Here is an 868-nt window from a genome sequence, read left to right on the forward strand (position 1 = left end):
AAAAACTTCCCCTTTGAAAAAGTTCTGCTGTCCGAAAAAAAAAAAAAAAAAAAGAACAACCCCCTCCTCTCCCAGCACCACGGCCACCTACCTGGAGCAGAATCGTGTTTCCCTCATAGTCCTGCGTTTGCCAGCGGGTGCTGCTGATGGGCACGCAGGGGTGAGGCAGGAGAGGCACCAGCTGCCCCATCTCTCGCACCCTGAACTGCAAAGCTGACGAGTCCCTCGGCTCCACAGCCACCCCGACGGGCAGCTGCTTCAGGCAGAGCTGCACGGCCACGGCCGGGCTCGCCTGCAGCACAAACACGCAGAAGGTCGTCTTCTGCACCGCCGCCTCCCTCTGCAGGATCATCTCGTAGAGCCTCACCGCGTCCTCGTAGTTGTCGAAGCTGCAGTAGAGGGTGACGCGCAGGACCTCGGGGCCGCAGTGCACCCGCCTGATGCCCCACACAGGCATCTGCTCGTCCAGGCCATAGAAGTCCTGGTGATCTGGGGCGTAGGGGCGGCTCTGCCCATTAGCAATCTGGGCACGCTGGTAGCGCCAGGGTGGACGCTGGAATTGCTCATGGACCTGGACAATCCGTTCTTCTCCCAAGTCCTCGTGCAGGAAAAGCAGAACAGACATTCCGGGGAAGCCGCAGCTTCTCTTACGGTATCTCTGGTAGTATTTCAGTGGAGTAACCCGCTCAGACACCAGGAAAAGGCGAATGTCCGGGCAGATCCACTCCAAAAGCCGGTCCAGAGTTTGCTGCAGAAGCATCGACTGTCCTGAATTGGCGAGGAGATGCACAGTCATCAGGGAGTCTGCTCCGTCATCCATGGCAAGGGGTCTCAATGAAAAAAAAAACCACCATAAAAAACCTTGTAG

At 57.5% G+C, this 868-nt stretch overlaps 1 protein-coding gene across 1 annotated transcript in view; it reads right to left on the reverse strand.

Moving 5' to 3' along the window:
- The window catches only part of FAM124B (family with sequence similarity 124B), a 2,799-nt gene extending 1,979 nt beyond the window's left edge, over positions 1 to 820 (reverse strand). Inside the window, exon 1 of the mRNA XM_010137080.1 lies at positions 92 to 820. Within this exon, the coding sequence (XP_010135382.1) occupies positions 92 to 820 (729 nt within the window). The remainder of the gene's footprint in view (positions 1 to 91) is intronic.
- Positions 821 to 868: the final 48 nt, after the last annotated feature.

This window comes from Buceros rhinoceros, unplaced genomic scaffold, assembly GCF_000710305.1.
Source record: "Buceros rhinoceros silvestris isolate BGI_N320 unplaced genomic scaffold, ASM71030v1 scaffold3585, whole genome shotgun sequence".
NCBI classification, from domain to species: domain Eukaryota; kingdom Metazoa; phylum Chordata; class Aves; order Bucerotiformes; family Bucerotidae; genus Buceros; species Buceros rhinoceros.